The sequence below is a fragment of the Frieseomelitta varia genome, unplaced genomic scaffold (genome assembly GCF_011392965.1).
Source record: "Frieseomelitta varia isolate USP_RPSP 00005682 unplaced genomic scaffold, Fvar_1.2 scaffold_53, whole genome shotgun sequence".
Classification (NCBI taxonomy): domain Eukaryota; kingdom Metazoa; phylum Arthropoda; class Insecta; order Hymenoptera; family Apidae; genus Frieseomelitta; species Frieseomelitta varia.
This window is the reverse complement of record NW_025110290.1, coordinates 130,036-148,494: the sequence shown is the minus strand read 5'-3', so window position 1 is coordinate 148,494 and position 18,459 is coordinate 130,036. Positions and strand designations below refer to the sequence as shown.

At 40.8% G+C, this 18,459-nt stretch overlaps 1 protein-coding gene across 2 annotated transcripts in view; it reads right to left on the bottom strand.

Annotated features, from left to right (window-relative positions):
- Positions 1-4,183: 4,183 nt before the first annotated feature.
- The window catches only part of LOC122533426 (visual system homeobox 2-like), a 59,025-nt gene continuing 44,749 nt past the window's right edge, over positions 4,184-18,459 (bottom strand). Inside the window, exons 5-7 of one of the 2 annotated variants that reach the window (XM_043663081.1) lie at positions 6,489-6,663; positions 5,960-6,211; positions 4,184-5,742 (exon numbers count right to left, since the gene is read on the bottom strand). In XM_043663081.1, coding sequence (XP_043519016.1) covers positions 5,579-5,742; positions 5,960-6,211; positions 6,489-6,663 — 591 coding nt within the window. In that variant the 3' untranslated portion in view covers positions 4,184-5,578. The remainder of the gene's footprint in view (positions 5,743-5,959; positions 6,212-6,488; positions 6,664-18,459) is intronic. The other variant, XM_043663082.1, reaches the window with a different exon arrangement.

The window sequence follows — 18,459 nt, the reverse complement described above, 5'->3', positions numbered from 1 at the left end:
GTTTCAGCGGGCATTGCGCTCGAAGAAAAGAAGAGGCCCGGCAAACTGCCACGAAGAGGGTCACAACAAATGGCTTCTCATCCTCTGGATCATTTAAATGATTCCAGAGCATGGGAAGTCATTCTCGTTACTACTTTGTCACTATGCTCTTTTAGTATTTGTAGTTATATTTTTCTTTTTTCTTCTTTATCATCGTTCATCATCGTTTTGGGCAAATCGGGAGTTTCGTGTTAGTGTTGCGAAAGATCGATTACGGGTTGAATTAGAGTAGTTGCTAATAGAAAAAACGAAAATAATTTCGTGTCTGTTTATTAGTATAGCGAGACATTGATTACGGTTTAAATTGCGAAGAAATGATAATCGTGTTTGCTTTGTAGAGCGAATTATGATACCGCGATTGTCTTTTACAGTTTCATACATTGTAAAATTTTCTTGCTTTTTCTTGTTTCAAATTAGATTATAGAGTCATCGCTCTTAACTTATTTTAGAATGTTATTTGAGGTGCTAGCTTTTTTATTGTTAATAATTATTTTCATGGAATTTAGTTTTAGAGGTAGTGTTGCGACATTATTTTATCGCGATTTCCAATTATTTTTCTTCTTGTTAGTGTTGCGATAATGAGTGATCGCGTTTTTTTTCTGAATTAGCGTTGCGTTTATGAAATGGCCAAATTCTTTCACTCATTCGTGGAAGACTGTTCCTGTTCCTGGATCACCTGATGTACTTGATACTCAGTGCAGGCTCTGCACATAGGTGGTCGTTCATCAGCAACCTTCAGTATGGTTCTGCTGAACGCGTCGCAGTTAGTATTGCGTATTTGTAAATACGAGTGCACAGATTAATAGCGTTGCGTACCTACTTTCGGGAGTTTTAAATATTACGAAGCACTCTTCGCGTTTGATTTTGATAATTTTCTATTTCATAATTAATTTTAGTATTTTGATAATTTTCTATTTCATAATTAATTTTAGTATTTTGATAGTTTTCTATTTCATAATTAATTTTAGTATTTTGATAATTTTCTATTTCATAATTAATGTTATTATTTATAACAGCTGAATTATTTTATTTTTATAAGTAAAATGATTCACTTGTTATAAATAAATTATGAAATATTGCTTGGAAATATAATGAAATAAATTATTGGTTGAATAAATAAGTTGTTAAAATTGTTAAATTTATGCAATAATGTGCATAACTATCATGGAAATGCATTATTTGGTCTCGTGGTTATATTTTTGATACTGTTTTATTCGTCAAGAAAAAAATTTCATTTCTTTGAATTTATATGTTAACATAAATAAAAAACTAATATAATTCATATAAAATTATGATATTAATAATATATTATATCGCAATCAATTTTTTCTACTATTTTCAAACAAATGTATGTAATTAATGAATTGTAAATTTTTCCTTTCAGTTTTCGTCGATCATTGTTTCAAGTAATTCTATCCTTTATTAATGTTTGATCACGTTTAATTAAATAAATAAATCTCGGTATAGAATTGATAAACATTTTCTATACCTTTTGATTTTAATTCCTGTCACTAGTAGTGCTACTGTACAAAACTTGCCTAAATCGATACGGCAGGATGTAACATGAAAATGATAAAGAAATTGTACAGCCTCCCAAACGTGTGATAAAAATGTTTATTTTCGTGTCTTTCCTATATCTGGTTTGTATGGTTAGTCGCGAGACTGTATAGTTGTCGTCTCTATAATTAGATTGCATGTTAAATCTATCCATGCAACTCATTTGTGGAATCATTGATTAATTTGGTATATGAATTTCAACAAGAAATCAGCACAATATTGACTCCCTCTGTAATTTCATAGATGTCGCCATGCTATCGAATAAGAATACAGCTTATTTTTTTTACAAATTTTTATTATTTGTGAAACATGTATGAATTATTATTTTACATGCGATTAGAGGGAAATTATATTTTACGATGAAACACCAATTTTTATTTCGATAAAAAAAAATACTTGTCGTATCTCGAAGCAGAAGAATCATGTTAAATATGACAAAAAAATAACGTCGAGTGAATAAAACAAAAAATAATTCAATATAAAATCATAACCACGTTAAGGATGTTCGGGCGTTCGTTAAAAATTTAGGCCGCGGACGTATTTTTATATCGCTCTGTCTAAATTCAAGCTGTGCGATAATTAATAAACTTTTAATTATTTTTTCGCGTCAAAAGACTTTCTATATCGGATGCCATTATCGTCAGAAGAAAAATTTCACAATACATCGAAGCCCATAATTCGTTTTTTAAATGAGAATTATCGAGTGCAGTTCAACGCGTCCTCTGAAAAATCCAAGGGCATCATTAGACGTAATTGTTGGCCTTAATGAAACAAAGTCTTGCCGCATCGTTAATATAGGGAAAGCAGAAAGCAGTTTACTGTCATGACTCTTTATTTCCACGCAACTTGCTTCGGTACTTCATCAAGTAACTAGAACGAAATTATTGTTCCGTCTTAAATTAATATTCAGTACTTAGATCGCAAAATTGTAACTAGTAACTTGTTCCGGTGAAAATAATTTCAAAAAATAATATTTTCGTATATTTTTGCGAGGAAAGCAGACGCAACTGAAAAACGTGATTTTCGTGTTAACGAGAATTATAAGAGAATGTCGCTGAGATAATTTTCATTGATCTTCATAATTTAGACGGTAGGAAGAAATTATGTTATTTTCCCCCTGACTCGTGTGACTCTGTAAATGCCTCTTACTGTAAATTTTATCTTAACTCTCATTGTGAATGTGAACAAATGTATTATAATTATATGAAGAAAGAGAGGTGCTTTACTTTGAATTGCGTTGTTTCTTTAATTAGTAAAATAATATTTAATTTAATCGAAAGTTTCTCGCTCCTTCTAAAAAAAGAAAACCATACATTTTCTTTGGCTTGTGTCACTTTCTTCGCAGCATGCCTGTATTCAGATAGAGATGAATAATAAGATAACAATGCGGTATCGTTTTGTTCAGAAATTTTATTTGTTACATACACTAGCCGACTACTATGCATGCGTTGGGGCATTCGGATACAGGGAATTCGCTTGAGATCCGAAACGCGTTGTTAGGTGTGTCTCACAAACAACTTGCAGTGTTTCCTTTGTTACTTCGTTTTTCATCCTTGCCTCAGTGGAGCTATGTGGTTACCCCCATCCCGTAATTGTTTTGTTTAAATTATAGTGCATTACGTTATGTGTTATAGTCCGGTGGATCTAAGACGAACGAAACCCTCTGCCATCATTGAGATGTCTCTTGCCTCTGTGTAAATCGGGGATTTACTCTCACGCTCACGGGAAAGAACGAAATGTGCAAAAGTGACGCGATCGGGGGAAGTAATTGCTTGAAAACATGGGGGTGACGATCACGAGAACGATGGTGAACACAAAACTCGCAAAGAGACTCGTCCGACTTAGGGTGCCTCGTAACCACATATATTCGCATTTATATTCTTTTTATGTATATTTATATATATATATATATATATATTTTGTATTTATATATATTTATATACAGTGGGCAGGGGTAAGGTAACGGTGGCAGCGCGGCGCAAAAATTGGCCTCAAAGAGTGAAAGAATAAAAATACTTTTGCGGAAACGTTTACTTTTGCCGAGATTTGTTTTTTTTTTTTTGTTTTGTTAACAACAAGATGCAAAACGAGAGGAATGATTAAATATCTTGCCGAAAAGCTCTGTTCTCTTTTTACGTTTTTAATAATTTTCTCTTTAATCTAATTCAATTTGATTCTTTAATTATGCGAGTAATAAATTCCTTCCTTCGTGGAAAAGTTCATTTCTAATAGTCGTGTCGTTCTGGAATTTCACAATCGTTGCAAAGATGTACAAAGATTTGAAATTCCTCTCGTTGACGTATAGATTGCATCCTGCGATCCATTCGAATCGGTTTTGACCCTTCTCGGCCGTCTGTCATCATTACCTTGACAATTACCTCACGTAGTTGTATCCGTAAATAAAGTATAATGTCTTACCAAGCTAGAACTTATACCGATATATTGCACATTTGACAACAGTTACGTCTTTTTTTTAAGTACTTGAGTATAGGAAGTGTTTTCTAATAAACATTTTCCATCGCACTCTCTCTCTCTCTCTGCCTTTCTCTCTCTCTGCCTTTCTCTCTCTCTGCTTTTCTCTCTCTCTCTCTCTCTCTCTCTCACGCACGCACATACACAGAGCGTTATCCGGAGAATCTCTTTCTCTCTCTCTCTCTTTCTCTCTAACATACATCTAACTCTCATCACGTACGCTTTTATGATCAATTAATCCGCAGTTGTGGCATCTGTCGCGAGTTTTCGCGCGATTTTCCAACTTCTCGCGAACTGGAAAGAATATCGCTTCGATGCAACGTCACAGAAGGCGTGTTCGAGGTCGAAGTTCGATGTGTCTGGTGATTTTTATTATTCGTAAACTCGTCTCACTTGTCACGATAATTTATTTAGCTTGTTGTTCGTTGCAAATCGTTCGGTGATTCCCTAAAGGCGAAATGTTCGTTTCAAGATATACGCAGGCATACTCTTACGTGCTCACTTTCTCGCTTTCTTCCTCTTTCTCTCTCTCTCTCTCTCTTTCTCTCTCACACTCTCTCTGTCTCACTGTCGCGATGCATCACACACACGCGCTTCGCCATACATATGTATATTATTTATACTCGCACTATTTAAAGCGGCTATAACTCTTAATTAGTTGTTCGCCTCCCACTTGGCGTCGATTCGTCTGCGACTCGCTCGCGCAGACAGCTATCTGCAACAAGTTGCCCGTCGAGTCCCGACGATGATTTCTTTCACTCTCGATCATCGACACGAGAGGCAGAGTTTCGAGGCGTGCCCCCTCCGAGGAACGCAGCGAATCGCGAGAACGAGTCGTTGTCGACGTTGGAAGCGAGCTTTGTCACACCGCGATCGATGATTCGTCATTGTACTTGGCCGTCCATAGGCCACCGTTTCGTTGAATGAGGACCGACTCGAAGTAATTCTCGTTGTTCGTCCCCTTCGTGATCGACAGTTCCTCTTATTGTCGATTCGTTCGAAGGTGATACGCGAAACACGAGAATTGCGTAGGCTCTGCGCGACATCGATCAGCGCTTCGATGTGTATGCGTGTGAATTTGTGTGCTTGTGTGTACGTGTGTGATTTAGCTCGATCGTGTGACGATCGTTCGAACGTAAACGATTTATATTCGTTGTGTGTATAAATGTGTGTGGTATGCTTCGTCTATACAGTCCTTGGTACAGGTATCTTTATAAACGTTTACCCTGATTCGTCGAAATTAGACTCGGTACTTTGATGTCGCAAGTGTTGTTGCGACCTAAAGAAGAGACGAATAATTTTTTGGTGTCGAGCGATTAGCGATTAGTTCTCGCTTAAGACAATCTCTTCGAAAAGCATCCATCTTTTGAAACTCAATCGCGTGGATGATGATGATTCGGGAAATTTCTGGCTGGAAACGCAGCGTTTAAAGTTCGAACGTGTAGCTGTTCTCGAAGTATTGAACGTCTTCTAGTTTCGATGATTCGTGAAAGGAATGTCGAAACGTTGATTAAACAGAGGCGTGGAGCGTGCTCGACGGCGGTCCTGCAGGGTACGAGGTGCTGGTGGGCGCAGCCGTGGGTTGTAGACTTAACTGCAGCTGGTGCTGCTGCGCTTTCGCCCTCAAGCAGGCGATACTCTCGTTCCTTAGCTGCTCCGTATCCTGAACGATTCCTAATAAACAGAATTTTCACGATGTTAATCTCAGTTTTCGTGGGAATCCTTTAAACGGTCGTTGTTCTCCCTTTTTTTAAAATTTCTATTCTCCCTTCTACGAGCAATGAATTAGAAACTTGGAATTGAGTCCCCGCTATTTTCCGTACCGTCGTTCGTCCGGAATCAGTATCGCCGTAGATGCACAGAATCGTGAGGAATTGAAAGGAATTATTACCTGACGACGAAGAAGGCCCCATGCCATCCTGACTTTCTTGTCCGCTCTCGGAGCTGGTCGGTCCACCTTGATGATGATTATGATGGGGGCTGCTTCCGCTTCCATTGTGATCATTTCCGCTGTCCTCGCCGCCGGACTTGAGGTGTTCCGCTGCTTCGATTGACTTCCGGTGCATCCCTGCGGGGCCACAGTCAATCAGTTCTTGATTATTTTCGATATCTTGACTAAAGCTGCTCGTCTTAGATGATTGAGCTGACAGAGGCGAACAGAAAAACAAAGTCGAGACTTGTATATTTTCTGCCAAGGCGAGGCATAGAGTTTTCATTAAGCATTGCTTGCGCCTTCAACAATATCAATTTTTAACGAGACAAGTAACCGCCGAGTCGACGGACAGGTTATTCACTAGCGCGTATTCACCTGTACTTTCCTTTCTTAATAGCAAGATTTCTGAATCATCTACGAAGTTAGCAAAACTTAATGCTTTCGTTCGTTCTAACACTCTGGCCGAAAAAGTTTTGATGACTCTTACCTAGCAACCATGGCGCCACCGATTCGTTCTCCTTGGCACTTTTCAGTATAGTCTCTGGGAGAGGCAAAGAGTGTCGCACCATTGCTCCGTACAGGCCGTACTCCGCCATTATGGTACTTCTGCCCCAACACTTCTCGGTTTTACGCCATTTTGCTCTCCGATTTTGGAACCAGACCTGAAACAACAAATTCATTACGTTCATTTCGCTTGTAGTCTCGGACGCAAGTTGCACCAAGTGGCAATTTCTCAAACGACGAAAAAGGAACGAACGCGGGGAAAACATGACTAATCGCGGAAGTCACATCAAGTGGAAAACTACTTACTAGCAGTCCGTTACGAGTCTAGAACTACCGACAGAACTTCGCCGACAATATATTTGTACCCACTTGCCCATTTAATGATCATTGTCTACTAATTGGGATACTATGAGCGCGACGTGCGATCAGTTTCATGCGTGCGGTTCCACGATAGTCCGTAGTTAACTATTCCGCTTAAACGATCAACTTGGAGTTCGTTATCCTGTTTTTCGCGGCTCGGCGTCCTGTTAGACTACTTGTTAACGATTCTGATCATCGGACCACCTAGGGAGGAGTCGCGTGTCGTTTCCTCCGGTCACGCTCGCATCCCCGGACACGAGTTTCAACTTTAACGAGCTCGATTTCCAAGTTTCGCATACTAACCCCTCTCTGAACTAATTATAAGTAGAGTAATCGTGAGAAATTAGTAATTGTGATGTGCGCAGACTTGATGTTCACTTTTTGTATAAAATACCGCCCGTTCGTGTTTGCCATAATTTAAACGCTGAATTTTTTTTTTTTTTTTTGGTTCGGTTGTTCTTTGATAACGATTTTACGATTGCAACTTGAGAGAGTGTTTTACACCCTCTCAATATTGAACGTGTGGAAAATGATATTCCTATGCGATGGTGGATGGCTATTTAGGTAACCACATATTTGCCCGATTTTTTCATTATATTTACCAACGTTCAAGTTGAATGAAAAAGTTATGGGATTTCGTTTTCTTTTTTTTTTTTATTTAACTCCTGTGTCAATTTAGGGTATTTTCCTTAGGCAAGGTTATATCATTTTATAGCATGTAGATTTAATTTTCATTTGAAGCTTCATTTTCAAGAAAATAAACTTCGAATTTTTGTTTCATTAAAATTGCCTTGGTACATATGTACTTGATAAATTTTCTTATTTGATCTTCTCGAAAACAAAGTCTCAAATCAAAAGAATTTATTCCATGTCTTTTTTCTTATTCTTTTACAAGTCGTGTGCTCACTTTTACATATTATTCGTCTGTATAGGCATCTAATAATATGTAACAGTTTTGAATTTGTGATCGGAGACAACACAGAAAGGAAGCTGTATAGTTGATCGTTAGACAAAAATAAAGAAAATAAGATTGATACGAAATCGATCATGTATACATGAAAGTAGGATTAATATGATGTAACAGAAATTGATTTGATTTTTAGTTAATAGAAGAATTTGCCAATTTAGTTATTTATCTTTTCGTTGTTAATTTTTTATCATTCTACCAATTCGACACAAAGTGATTAAGTTGAAGAAATGATGGATATATGCTGCCGTGTTATATCTACAATTTTTTCGCTTAAATCGCAAATTATTAATGCCAAGTAGTATAAAAATAGCTTATGTATATTATGCGAAAATCTGACTGAGTATATTTCGAATTTATTAATATATCCGATATATTTGTTAATATATCGGATATATTATAATATTTAGTAATATTAATATTATATATAATATATATAATATGTAATATTATTAAAAATTAATATTAAGTTTAAATATTATAATATATATTATATTATAATATTTAATTATATCCTACAATTTAAGTATACGAAATCGACGTCCTATTGTTAAATACTATCTTTTAAATTTCGAACAATTTTTCGCGTTATTGAAACTACCCCTGAAATGACGGTGAAAAACTCAGTTACGAAGCTTCGTGTACAAGCTATTTTCTACATAAAGTTACCACGTAAAATCCATCAACGACATTCTTCCCGTAGTCGCGATTGCGTATACGCGATCGTTGGAGGATGTTATTTAAAAAGGCCTGAACACGCATCATTTGCGAAACGTGTGTACGAGGCAGACGCACGTGGGGGTGGCCTAGGCCGGAGGCCAGGGCGTGTACCAATTTGTAGCAACAATGCTAAAGTCACCAGCAGAATTGGAACGTAATTCGAATGAATGGGAACGCGTTGCCCTGTCAATTTGTGCTGCCACCCTGAAATTATCTTCCGCCTAGGTTTGAACAAGCTAGCCGGCCTTTTTCCCGCGGCCCACCTCACGCCCCACAGGCGTGAAAAATACTCATGCAAATGTTGACCCGCTCTCTCAGATAAAATGCGCTTTTGTTTCATCGATAAGGAAAAACGGGGACGGGTTGGCCCTTTTAAAATCCGTAATCCGTCGACGAGTCTCGCTTTTCCAAAGGGCTCGCGTTAATTCTACGGTAGAAAGGCTCATCTCTGACATCGTCGGTGACGTTTCCTTTCTTTCTTTCTCATTTCTCTTTTCATTCTTCTCTTTCCTTTTTTTAATTCCATCCCCTTGAAATCTTTGACATCGTCGATCGGTTGGTTTGAAACCGTTTCGCGATTCAAAGCCGAGAACTGCGTAATCGAACGTAATAGTCCATCATTCCGGAAAGATGAAAGCGGAAAAGCAGATGGGAGAGTAGGATGTGGAGAAATGAAAGGGATTAAGGCTACGTCGCGGAAATGGTAATGGTCGCGCGAAACGAGAGAATCCTGTAGGAAATCGCTCATTGATCGAAGAGTGGGAGAGGAGAGAGGGAGAGTACAGCCGTGTTCTATCCACTGACGCGTAAATGACTGTACCGATCATAAAGCTGTTATTCGATTTCTAAGTGACTTTACGACGGCGATTGCATCCAATGAAGATAACCGGCCCCGTCCTCGCGACCAACGAATCGGATTTAAACGTTCCTCGAGCACAACCGGTTCATTGAAGTACCCTATCCTCTTCTTCGACTTCTATTTCAGAACAAACACTTACCGTTCAGCATCTACTTCGCTTCTACCGTCCAGAATAAACCATCGAGAAGTTTGATTCGGAATAGGATTATCGGTGTTCAAAAGAGACGGACAATTCGAAAGAAATGGTAAAGCCGTTTGAGAAGCGACAGAAAGAGAGAGAGAGAGAATCGTAACCAAAGATCTTAAAAGCAGTAATACGTTGCCTCGAAGAAGAAAGCTCGTGAGACGAGGTGAAGAAGAATGTATGGAAGAACTTGACGACTGGAATTGGTGAAAGTTCCTCGGGTCGACGAACTCGGCCGAGACTCGTTCGGATATTCGGGAAATCGGAAATCGCGTGCCGAGATTATCCTTTCGGTATCCTGGAATAGCTTACAAGAGACAAAGACAGAGACATCGAAGTACGCTGACAGAATGGATATATATATATATATATATATATATACACATATATATATACATATATACAGGCGCAGAGGCAGCAAGAATGGTAGGGGTTGAGGGCTGCATTGCAGAAGCAGTGGTAGCAGGAACGGCAACGAGGAGGAAGAGGATCTTTTATGGTGGTATTGGACGACTCGAAGGAGCGAGAGCTTCAACGGTGGGCTTCTCGTCTTCCTTCTCTCCCACCCGCCACGTCCTTCCCATTCTCTGGCCCGCCACCCCCTTTATTGGCACACCCGGTATAATAAGGAGTGAGTTTGTATTTAGTCGGCCATGCGCAGTGCTGGCTGTTGGCGTATCATCGATCAGACCGGCGACTGACTATTGGACCAAAACAAGAGGATGAGAATGGGAATGGGAATAAAGAGAGAGGGATAGCTGATATATAAAGTGTGACGGGGAGAACCGAGGGAAAGCGGAAAGGGGCAAAGAGGGGGGCGGGAGGGGGAGAGGGAGAAGAGAAAGAGAGAGAGGGAGGGGGAGAGTGGCGAGCAAGGGAAGCACACGCAGCGAGCGATACCGAGATAAAGAGAAGGACATCGATAGGAAGATCGAGGGAAAGACTCGGAACGAATGCTACAGTGGCGTTCAAGTTAGGATGGGTTAGTGTGTTGGTACGGAGAATAGATACGAAGCGAAGCAAAGAGGGTGGATGGTCCGGGGAGGCTGCGCCCCGAAGATAGGAGAAGATAGGGACTCGCGGTAACTTGCTATAGATTACCAATACACCGGTGTAAGATACACGGTCGCGAAGTCAGGGATAGCCAACGATCGTACGAAAGCGCGGAAAGAGGAAGAGAGAACGGAGCAGAAGGAGGAGAACGGAAAGAGGTGTTCTGCAGGATGGTAGGGGAGTATCGACGAGGAGAAGGGAGGGAGAGATACCGAGATAGAGAGAACAAGTCGACGGCACCCACCTGCCTGCTTCTTGCTGCAACACTCGAGCTCGATGCCAGCACGATGTATTGAAACTGAAGCTGAAGAGTTGCCGTCAGGTACTAGCAGGACGAGGGTCCTCGAAGGTCTACCTAACCGAAAGCTTTTTGATTTTCGCCGTGAAGAGAGGCAGCCAGCCAGCCAGGAATACCACGTACGACAGAAAAACGGGCGGCGAGGCGAGGCAAGGCGAGGAGTGGCGTGGCAAGGCAAGGCAAGGCAAGGCAAGGAGAGTAGAGTAGGAAGCGGCAAAACAGGGAGACCAAGTTGCCAATAAAACGCGAGGAAACGAGACCGTTACTTTTATGTTAGCAACTTGGCCGATATTGTTTTTCGCAATTCGAGCATCCCTGCCCAATAGACGAGTTATACACCGCTATCTATCGGCGAATACCTACCACCTTCGAATCATCGCCACGATAACACCTATACACGCCGCACAAGCTGATACTGTCCCAAGGATAATTGGAGATCTCGTTACTCCCCACCGGTAACTACAATTTACGATCGACCGATAATGAGATATCGAGTTCTGGTTCTCCCTCTTTCGTCACGCCGCACTCTCACCATCCCACGCCATCTCCCGATCCTCTGTTCAATGGCCGTATCGTCAAAGCTCAAACCGATGCCGGGACATATTCGATACCCCTTACGTAGTTATTAAACGCTTTCTTCCTTGAGTCATCTTTCTTCCGTTTTCTCTTTGGCCACTCTCGTTCCTTTTATCTCCTCGATTGTGTTACACGTTACAGAAACGCGATCGTATTTCAATTTCGCGAAGGATCCTCGAGACGATCGCCTTTGTGATCCTTGTAGAGTGGTTTCGTTCAAAGAAAGACGCGTGCGAAATAGAACAAGAGAGACTTGGCGTCGTAAACCCGCGACAAATGGTAGAAAATATCGCTTATTACTTCTGATGCGAATGTTCTTACAGATCATTTGAAATGATATACGATAATCGACGGTGCGAATAATAGTTATCTGGATTCCCACAGGCTAACCTAGGGAGCTGGTAAGCGAATTAATCTCGTCCAATAAGAAACGCGTGCGGCGGACCTGCAAAGTTGCATTAACCCCCGAAAAACGCATCACTTGCTTGCGACATAATGCGCGAACAAGCATGTTCGACAGGGCTCGTTGGTCATCAGCCAGCAAATAGTTCGGTTAGCTGGGAGCATGGGGTTCGGGAATAGACCCCATGCTGCGAAGTGGCACGCGCCGGAACATCATTAGGTGGGACACTTGCTGGACGAAGGACCGCAAGAAGGGTCTGGAACCTTAGTCATGACTTGGCCCTGACAACCAGAAAGGATCTCGCAAGAGAGTGAATTGATATCGTCTAGATTACAGTTACGAGCAGTCCATAATTACGTAGAAAAGTTGATAATTTCAGGCGAGAGTTACAATTAGATCGTGAATTTCCCTGCAAATTAATATTTTTCAAAAGTTTAAATATTATAAAAATAGCATACAATTTGTATTTTCGGCAAACTGATTTACGTGCCAAATATTGTAAGCTTTGTAATTTAGATACTTTATGAATTATTGTTTAAATTTTAAAAAAATGTGTAAAAATCGGTAGTTTAATCGCAACAGAAACTGTCAAGTTTCGTGTACGAGGTGTTGCTCATAGATTGATTATGTCGCTCATAGATCGTGTTATCCTAAGTCAATTTTTTAGATTAATCCGATTTCCTTCGACACCGAGCGAGTTTAGTTAGTTATCCGAGAATCACCTGATTGGGGTGATCGATTCTGTGCAACAGGGAACCAAATCAAGCCGTTAGACTAACCGAATGTTATTATCCAGATCTTATTGGACTATATCTCTACGTGGTTTACATTAAATAGCTGTAGATCGTATTAACACAAACCGCAATCGGGTGATAGCCTCTGTATTCGGTCGCGCGAGGACCCTGCGACACACAGTATTCGGGAGGATTATTCAGGAGCGCCAAACGGGAGGATCTTTCTAGTGAAACGAGATGTCCTTGAGCATATATTAAGGATATCAGACGGACACGTTAAACAACAGCCAGGCACGTTAATTTTTCTCGAAAACTAATCTTCATTTCGATTCGAGAATCAGCGTGACGTGATTCCTACATTGATCAACGTGTCTTCAATATAAACAATCTTCTTCTTCTCAATTTACACACGCGTTTCCTCTCCCTCCGTCTTGCTTGAACAATTTTCAACAAGCAGACTCGAGGTTTCGATAGCGTTTCATCGGCGACGAGGGCGTGGCGAAACTTCGGCCCATGCTTCTAACATAATTCGGTTAGTCGAGATTTATATCCGCATCCAGCGGTATCCCCTTGTTCGCGTGCACCCCGCTTCAACCCCTGGCGCGCCCTCGGGATCGAGCGTTCGCCACCCGCCACCCACTCCCTGTAGATTTCGCCGTGGTGCAATGGGGTTTATTAGAATTTATAAGCGGTACCGTTGACAATCCCGCTACGCCCAAATTGCTAGATACTCCGCGAGTCCGATTTCGGCCGCGGAGAGAGACCCTTATTTATTTGCCAGCCGGCGCGAGCGCCACCGACCGTTCCGCGCCAGGGTTACTCGAGATGCGCGTTATTGGTCAATTTTTGGGGTGGAACGCGGCCAACCGGAATTCATCGCTTTGTTTGCCGCTGGTTTTACGAGCTTCGAGCCGGCCTCTTTCCTTTCCCGAGAATCATCCACCTAAGAAACTGTCCGATGCATACAGTCGTTCGCTAAATTATCGGCTGACGCGTGAACATCCTCGTGATTTGCGCGCCCTCGTCTCTCTGGGAGTTCGTGGATTTTTGTTTCCACCACGCTCGTCCACGTCTCGGACTCGATATTTTTCGACAGAGTAGCTCTTCATCGAATGCATTTTGCGTCACGACGCGTTTGAACCAAAAGAGGACAGATGCACGTTCGCCTCCACTTGGATCAAATTTATACTCATTTGTTACAATCAACACTCGTTTGATGTGGCAACGATACAAATCGAATTGGTTCGAAGCGAGAGTCGAATTTGTTCATTTGGTCTAAAACGTAGGTGCAATTCCTGTAGTCAAGTTCAGCTGTCGTTAATGATAGTATGTTTATGTTTATTTTGTTACATTTCTGTTTTGACAGTAAAAAATGATACTAAGAAAATTAGTGAGTTGTACACAATATCTTGCAATTCCAAATTTCATCACTTCACAAAATTGAGCAATTGAAATTAGACATCGAAGAAAAAACCATTGTTAAAACTGAATAGATTGTGAAGCATATAATATGAGGCCGATAGAAAGAACGTATCAAAAACATACCTATTTTCCCAATCTAGTTCTATTTTTTCAATTTAATTTTGAAGTCTTAAATATAGAGAAGTGAAATATATTTGTCCCAAAAAAATCGGCTTGCAGGTTTTAAGTTAGAGATTAGGATAAATTCTATGCATGGAAGAAGACAAGTATGAATACGAGAATACTGTTCTTGTCTTTCCTTGTCTTTCGTACGATACATTTTACGGGATTAAAATTAGGAATATTTCCTAAAATAATAGTTCTTCGACTTACATAGGTTACACAATATTTTTTTTTATGGAGAATGTCAAGTTTCACAGATCAACGAATAAAATAAAATAATATATCATTCCAACGCGACTTTCATATCTCGATAAAGAAGCGAAATAACAAGACGATTATAATATTATTGTTCCCTCTAGAAACCACGCAACTTTTTGTTTGAAACATTTTTTTTATAAATAACTTACGAGTTATTTCAAGTTATGTTACGAGACCCTCTACATATATGTTCCAGTAATGATACGATTCATTGTTATCGATATTCAGAGTAAATAGTTAAATTACTGTGAAATATATCTTTTATTTCAAAGACATTGTACGTGAATATAGAGTTCAAAAATTTTAGACACAATAAAGTATAAAACAAGGTAGATTATGTATTTTAGATGCAAACTATTTCTTGAATAATGCTATCTAATAATGATATCAATACATCATTAGAATTTCCACTAAACAAAATTCTTTGCAACAAATTTAAAAAAAAAATTCCCTTAAAAATTCATTTGGGACATGTATGTATCATTAGGATTGAAACAAAATATAACAAGCAAAATTGTGTATACTGTAGAATGCTTTATGTTTTCTTTAGGACTGAAAGGGTTAAGAAGTTAGAAATAGGAATTTTTAGGAAACTGGGCATTATCGCGACAATAGTTCATAATCCATTCTTTTCAACTGAATTAAACTATCGCTATACATTATACAATTTATATAGTTACTATTGCAGTATATCGATAGTTTCTTAAACATTTAACGAACCCTCAAATAGATCCAACAAAAAAAGAGTACAAGCATCGATGTAATTTCTTTAAATGTAAAAAAAATAATAGTTAAAGTAATAATTTCTCAGACAATTTCACCCAAATTTATAGCACCTCTCTTTTGGGGATGCGTAAGTGTCAAGAGGGGTGAAAGCCACTTGTCAGTGTCTGTCTCGACACGCGGAAGTCAAAAACCCTCGCCCTTCATCGGTAAAGATCATTTAATCATTCGGCGACGAGCGATAGAAAATTCATGAGGTTGAAGCCGTCACCGGCCACAACCCTATTATGAGGGTTGCAGGCACCATGAGCTATTGGATTCGAAGACCGACCATGTACCCATAGGCTTGGGCTGCTTTTATGCCCGTACGATCGGTCGCTCCTTACGACGGGATTAGGATCGTTCCCCGACGGGGAATTGTTGTCCGCTGAATCACACGCGAAAATCCTATAATTCGATTTTAATTCCATTCATCGACAATTATGTCACCGACACAGAGGCAGGGTGAAACGACCGGACGACTGTTTAAATGGGAAGCGGCGTTGTTCAATGGGACGAATCTTTTTCCGCGATTGGTTCGCGATCAATTGATTTGGGAAAAACATTGTACCCGACACTCTGTTGCAAAACGTTGGAATTGTCACGTAATCGCTTGCCATTATACGTAAAAACGCTTCGAATCTAAAAAGCCGGCCGCGTGAAATTACGCGTGCCATTGAGTCTGTGCGTTTTCGAGTCGTTTCGCGATTTACGATTACCGGTGCGTTGAAAATTTCTTTTGATCAGTACAATTCGTGTTTTTACTAGCAGCCTTATTTGCCGTCGTTAACGAATCCACGAGCGTCCACTCTAAAAACGTAAACGTCGCGTTCGTTCGATTCCGCTTTGTCGAATCAATTCCCTATTAAAAATCTAGTTGGAATCATTTTTACTGTCAATTTTTATCACCGCGACGACGAAAACTGCTTCTTCAAAGTTTCTGTATGAAGCGTCTTCGAGTGAAATTTCCCTCTCTCGAAAATTATTCCGATAGGTCGTGTTGCTCGAACTCCATTAGGTCAGCTTCCGGCCAGCAACGTGGAAAATTCCTTTTGATCAGAGCGTTTCCCGACGAAAAACTTATTTATCATGGTGGCGCGACGCGAAACGGAGCTCTTCAGCCTCCGGAAGGGAGGGTGATCCGTTTTCAGAGAGGTAGGCATGCATCCACGAAGAGAGAGAGAGAGAGAGAGAGAGAGAGAGAGAGAGAGAGAAAGAGAGTGAGTGAGTGAGTGAGAGAGAGGGGGTGAGAGAGAGAGAGAGGAATGAAGGGGCAAAAAGCGCGGGGGAAAGAAAGAAAGATAGCAAGAGGAAAAAGAGAAAGCCTCTTTGCAAGGTTATATTTTTGTGAAACGTGTGTGCTCGTCGCCCCGCTACAAAGGTTATTCCTCGCCATCTTCGTGTTCGCGTTGCTGCGGTTCGCGGCTGGAAACGAAAAGCCGAGAAAGCTCGTTGGATTTTAGACGCAATCAATTTAGCCTCTGCCTTTGTGCGTGTCGCGTGCGTGCCTGGCTGTTTGTATGCGACGGTCTGAGCGTGTGTCGGTGTGTGTAAAGCTCATCCGAGGACACTGCGCTCTCGAGTATTTAATGCGTTCGTAGCTTTGTAACCCCTCCGGCCTGCGTACACACGCGAACACCCTTCTGTGCGTCGTAGCCTTTCGCGAGTGTGCGCGTGCATCGCTTTTCTGTCGCGTTCGTGGCCATCGAAAAGACAAAATCAATAATTGGGCAGAGGCCTGCCACGAAATTTCCTACCGACGATTTTCTAGCCAGGGCCTGGTGCGTAATCACACCCCAATCCAAGAACCGAGCATGCGAAACCTGTTACGGCGGGGGTCGGATACGAATGTCCTTGCAGCAATCCCGTGAAATTTAATTAAGTGCCTCGCCTCGCAACGATTTGTCCTTTCTATGGAATTTATAGCCTGTGGGTTTATTTGATTCTTATACGAGCAGAGAGAGAGAGAGAGAGAGAGAGAGAGAGAGAGAAAGACAGAGGTTGGTATTAATCGAACGTCGTATATCTATTTGCGTCTGCCGCGATGATTTGATTCTTGCAATCTGCAATCTACGAATCGACGAATCTGATACAACGAACAGTGAAATTTGATGTTCAAGTTTGAGAAATTTGAGAAGAAATATAAAAGTTGAGAAAGTCGAAACGTTTGGAACATTGAGAAACAAAAAGTTTCGAAAGTTTTGGCAAATAAAATCAAAAGTGTACGTATAATCAAGTATCGGTGTATTTTACGGACGATCGTGCAATTTCAGATCGAATCTTTCGTTACTGATGCTCTCCATACGAACCTCCGTGTGCAATAATAAAAAAAAAAAAGATTTTCATAATCCGTTAACGACGGTCCGACGCGAAAATATTTATTTTACCCGACCGAGAAGAGCTAATTTTCGAGCTCGGCGCTGTTTACACAGCGTTAGCACGGCCTTTAGAACGTGTTAACGTCTTCTCTAGGTACTCGAACTGGAGTCCTCCTTAGTCCTTTATCCAGGATATCCACCTGTCATGTCCCGTCTCTAGAGAAGAATTGAATTTTTCAGAAAATACCATGCTGCCCGATCGTCTCCTCTTTCAAGCGAAATAACAGACAGCCCTTTGCAAGACGGACAATTTCGATCAGTCAGTCACTAATCCCGAAACCAAACAGATTTTCAAAGAAAAAGAAAAAAAAAATTAATCTCTCGAATTACACAAATTGACACAAATGACGAGTAAAAACATTGCTGCCTGATCGAAATGAAAAACCGAGATCAGAGATCAAGTATCACAAATACGATGAAAGCGCAATGAAAGCACGATGCGATGGAACGATCCATGATACGATAGAGGAAGTTGCGTTGAAATCGAGTCGAAAATTACCATAAATTCGCCGTGCGAATGATAATGCCTCGGCACAATTTACGTCAACTTGCGACGTTGGTCACCTATTAAACGTAAGCGCAAGTAGGAAGACTCGTCCAGTGAAAATTCGCGGGTCATTTGAGCCGTTTCCGCGTCATTACGCTTTCTTAGTCGAGCTTCTTTGCGGGAGGACGGGATGGAGCCACGGAATGGACGGAGAGAGAGTCCCGAAGAGAGATCGAAGTAGAGCGGAAGAGGGTTGAAGAGAAATGAGCCCCGTCGGGGGGTGGAGAACGTAACTCGATTCTTCGTTACTTTCTTCTCCTCGCGCGGTAGA